This window comes from Corvus cornix, chromosome 22 (genome assembly GCF_000738735.6).
Source record: "Corvus cornix cornix isolate S_Up_H32 chromosome 22, ASM73873v5, whole genome shotgun sequence".
Classification (NCBI taxonomy): Eukaryota; Metazoa; Chordata; class Aves; order Passeriformes; family Corvidae; genus Corvus; species Corvus cornix.
The window spans coordinates 2,953,301-2,957,124 of record NC_046351.1 but is presented as its reverse complement, the minus strand read 5'-3'; the positions used below and the strand labels follow the sequence as shown (position 1 = coordinate 2,957,124).

The 3,824-nt window shown below is 52.8% G+C and overlaps 1 protein-coding gene across 1 annotated transcript; it reads left to right on the top strand.

The window, feature by feature from the left end:
* Positions 1–1,171: 1,171 nt before the first annotated feature.
* LOC109145839 lies at positions 1,172–3,205 on the top strand. The gene is made up of 6 exons (XM_019291196.3): positions 1,172–1,377; positions 1,798–1,920; positions 2,188–2,277; positions 2,376–2,471; positions 2,635–2,830; positions 3,115–3,205. The coding sequence occupies exons 1-6, from the start codon at positions 1,224–1,226 to the stop codon at positions 3,191–3,193; spliced, it is 738 nt and encodes a 245-aa protein (XP_019146741.3). The 5' UTR covers positions 1,172–1,223; the 3' UTR covers positions 3,194–3,205.
* Positions 3,206–3,824: the final 619 nt, after the last annotated feature.

Below are 3,824 nucleotides of genomic sequence, written 5' to 3'. Positions count from 1 at the left end.
TTTGTTTTGCAGGATGTCAGACAAGCCCTTCACCAGCTGCAGGTTTTGCATCACTTCCATGTCTCATCTTATTTGGCCTTCCTTGGGAACAGCTGAGGTCTTGCGTAGAAACACATTGGATTCTTAGGCAGTTTCCTGAAGAGCTTTATTCATGTTAGAGTCAGGTTTGTGCCTCATTGCTCACTGTGACTCCTTTGGGCATCTCCAGGAGCATTTTGGTGTCTCCTGGGGAGCAAGGAATTCCCTGGGAACATCCCCAGACTGTTCTGAGGGAGCTATGTGTGTGTGTTAGGGAAACTCTGTTCCTGGCACTTGCCAAGGACTCCTCCCAGGCATCTGCAGCCACTTCCTGGCCTCCTCTAGAGACAGAGAAGTTCCCAGGTGCCAAGAGTTCCCAGGTCTCTGCCGGCATCTGCCCAACACCCCCAGGCAGGTTCCTCTCTCCTGTTTTTTCCCCCCTGAAAATTGGGCGATTGCTCTTCTCCTGTTGTGAGACCAGCTGCATGTTAAATCTGTGTTTGTGGTGTGTGTTTTGGGGGAGGGGAAAGGGATAAAAGTTCTTTTGCGGTGGGTCTAGAGGAGTTTGGTGACCCCAGAGGGGTTGTAGGTTATAAAGTGGTGCTGAAGGAGGATCTGGTGTTGGGAAGTGCTTGGGTTTGGACATCCACAAGCCAAATTTGGGCTCCTAAAATGTAACTTTGTCTGCTTTCCTGTATCCTGAGGATCAGCTGTGTTAAGCATCTCCCATCTCCTTCCCTAGTGGAAGATGTCCCTGCCCATGGCAGAGGGTTGGAACTAGATGGTTTTTATGGTCCTTTCCAACCCAAACTGTTCTGGGATTCTATGATTCTAAACCTGGACAGGGAAATGCTGCCCCAAAAAATCAGTCTGATCTCTGTTTTTCCATCAAACAGCTAAAAATCATTACTTTGGAGTGCCTCTCTTTGCTCTGGGGTTTGCTCTGGAGGCAGGTGAGATCCCAGGTAACCTATGCAGAGTTTCCTAGAACAGAGAGCTTTGGGTGGGCTGGGATAGAGCCATGCCCAAACTGTCCCAGGCACCTGCGGGATATTTGGGGCTCCCCTGGAGACAGTGGAATGTTGGTGGTAGAAGCCCCCTGTGAAGTCACACAGCCCCCAAGGGGTCACACAGCCAGGCTGTGGTGGTCAGTGCAGGCAGGTGCTGCTGGCATCGGAGGCTTCAGCAGCACCTGTGGCCTCATCATGTTGTGGACAAGATGGGCCATGGCCAGCATCACCCTCCTGGCTGTCCAGAGAGCCCTGGCAGTCCTGGTGTCCCTGGTGATCCTGTTATCCCTGATAGCCCTGCTAGGCCCCGGGGCCCAGCTCCCTATCGGGGAGTCGGGACCACCGGCAGGTAGGTGGGCAGGGAGGGGCAGTGGGGCAGCTCCCCCAGGTCCCTTCAAGGAGCACTTAGGTTTCAATATCCTGTTGATAGGAAATTTAATACTTTTTTTGGCTAATGCTCAGCTGTGCAGCAGAGCAGAGAGGCAATGGGTCAAGCCCAGAACACTCAGCTATGCAGACTGTTCCCTCCCAGATTCCAGGGCCCTGAGCTGCTTCCAAGAGCAATTGTTGGGGTTGGGTTTAGCTCCTGACAGCTCCTGCACGGTTTGTTTTGGATCATCATGGGTCAGACACCTGGTACCTGCCTGCATGGTGCTCCAGAGAGGAAGGGACAAACAGGTCCACGGAGCCATTCTATGTTCCAGCCACAGTTCCTGCCATGGAAAGTACATGGAAATAGTTCATTTGAGCTTCTCTGTCCTCTTCACAGCCATGGCTGCACGCAATGGAGATCCAGGTGCTGGATCTGACTCTCCCAGACCTTACATGGCTTTTGACTTGTTTTGGGAACTGCCAGCTCAAGGCCCAAATGTGAGCGAGACATCTCTTGCAGGTATGAGAATCCAGGCTTGCCTGGCTGTGCCGGGTCATTCCATGATCCCCTCCCTGGGAAGCTGGTCAGTCCAGGCAGGCAATGCCACAGAGTGTGATGGGAGCTCCTTGTGGGGTCCTGGGGTCCTGGTGTCCCTGGGTTTTCCCAGCTCCTCAGCCAGACCCAGCATTATGAGGGTCACTGGTCAGTCCTGACTGACTGCACAGCCCTAGAGGTGATTCCAGGGATTTCTGCGGTGGAAATATTTCATTCTTTCCCTTAATTAAGGTCTGAAGAATGAAACTGGATTGGGAAACATTTCCTGGCTGTTAATGGAACAGTCTGAATTAGTGAGTTTACTGAAGGAAACACTTCCAGGTACAAGTGACTCAACTATAGGAGTTGGGGAGCTGGGCTTTCAGATTCCCATGAGCAAGGGTGACTTGGAATTAAAATGGCACACTTTCTCTCTAAAGTGCTGGAGCCTGAGCCTCTGGATAAGGAGGCACCTCAGGAAGGCCATCAGGCAGTGGCAGTCCCTGGGGGAAACAGCGAGGCACTTCAGCCAACAGGTGAATCAGGGAATCCCTGTACCTTGGCCATTCCTCAGGGTGGAGGTTGTGGCTATTCCTGTGCCAGAGACACACACTCGGACCCTCTGTGTGTGCACTGAGATGCCCACAACCTCTCACACCCCATTCCCAGGGATTTCAGAGCTTTGGGGATTTCCTCCAGGTGTGGACAAGAGATTCAGCAGCACTGAGGACACCAAGACAGACCCAAACACTGTGGAGGGCATGGCAAACGCAGGCACAGTCAATGCTAAAATCACCTGGAGATTTATAAGAGCCTTCCTCGTGTCTGTGTTCTGCAGCCTGATTGCTCTGCTGCTTCTCAAGGTGGCCCCTGTGTGGGCAAAGGACATAAAAGAGTGAGTGACATGGGGTGTGGGGGGTTACCAAATTTTGGTGCTGGGTGGCTGAACCTGCCATGAGGCGTTTCGAGATATGGAGCTCTGGGTGCCCAGTTGGTCACTGGCCAAACTCAGCAGAGATTTGTGCTGGTAGCTGGTGCCCCAGTCTCAGCCCAGAGCTCTCTATGCCCACAGCTCCTGGGTGTCCACATCCCATGGGATGTCCAGCACTGCTCCACACCCTCATACCCACCCCACGCACAGCCATGGAAGGGCTTCAGCAGCTTCCTCTCTCTCCACAGGCGCCTCACAGCTTTGAGAACCAATTCTGAGCTCCTGAACAGTGAGACAGGAGACAAGGAATTAGTGGTAGAAGTCTAAATAAAGATAAGCGGCACAATGGTCTGTGTGAAAAATTTGGAATGGAAGGAATTCTTGCTCTCTGCTCCACTCCCTGGACACCCCACGTCCGATTCTCCCTATCACGAGCAAGACCCAGCCCTGCTAAAGCAGGTCCAGAGGAGCCCTCGGAAATGACCCCAGGGCTGCAACAGCTCCCTGCAAGTTTTGGGGGTGTCCAGCCTGGAGGAAAAAAGGCTCCAGGAGTCCTTGTTGTGACCTTTCAGTGGATAAAGGGGCTCATGGGAAAGGCACAGAGATATTTTTTTACCATGGTCTGCAGTGCCAGGCCCAGGAATGAGGGTTTCACACTGCCAGGGGACAAGATTAGATGGGATATTGGGAAGGGATTGTTCCCTGTGAGGGTGATGGGATGCTGGAATGGAATACCCAGAGAAGCTGGGCACCCCAGCCCTGGAAGTGTCCAAGGCCGAGTTGGCTGGGGCTTGGAGCAACCTGGGATAGTGGAAGATGTCCCTGCCCATGGCAGGAGGTGGCACTGGATGGGCTTTAAAATCCCTTCCAACCCAACCCTAAGCGATGTCAGGTAGGCAATGCAGGAGCTTTGCACTAAAGCAAATTCTTAAAGCATTGAGCATTTGTTGGTTCTTAC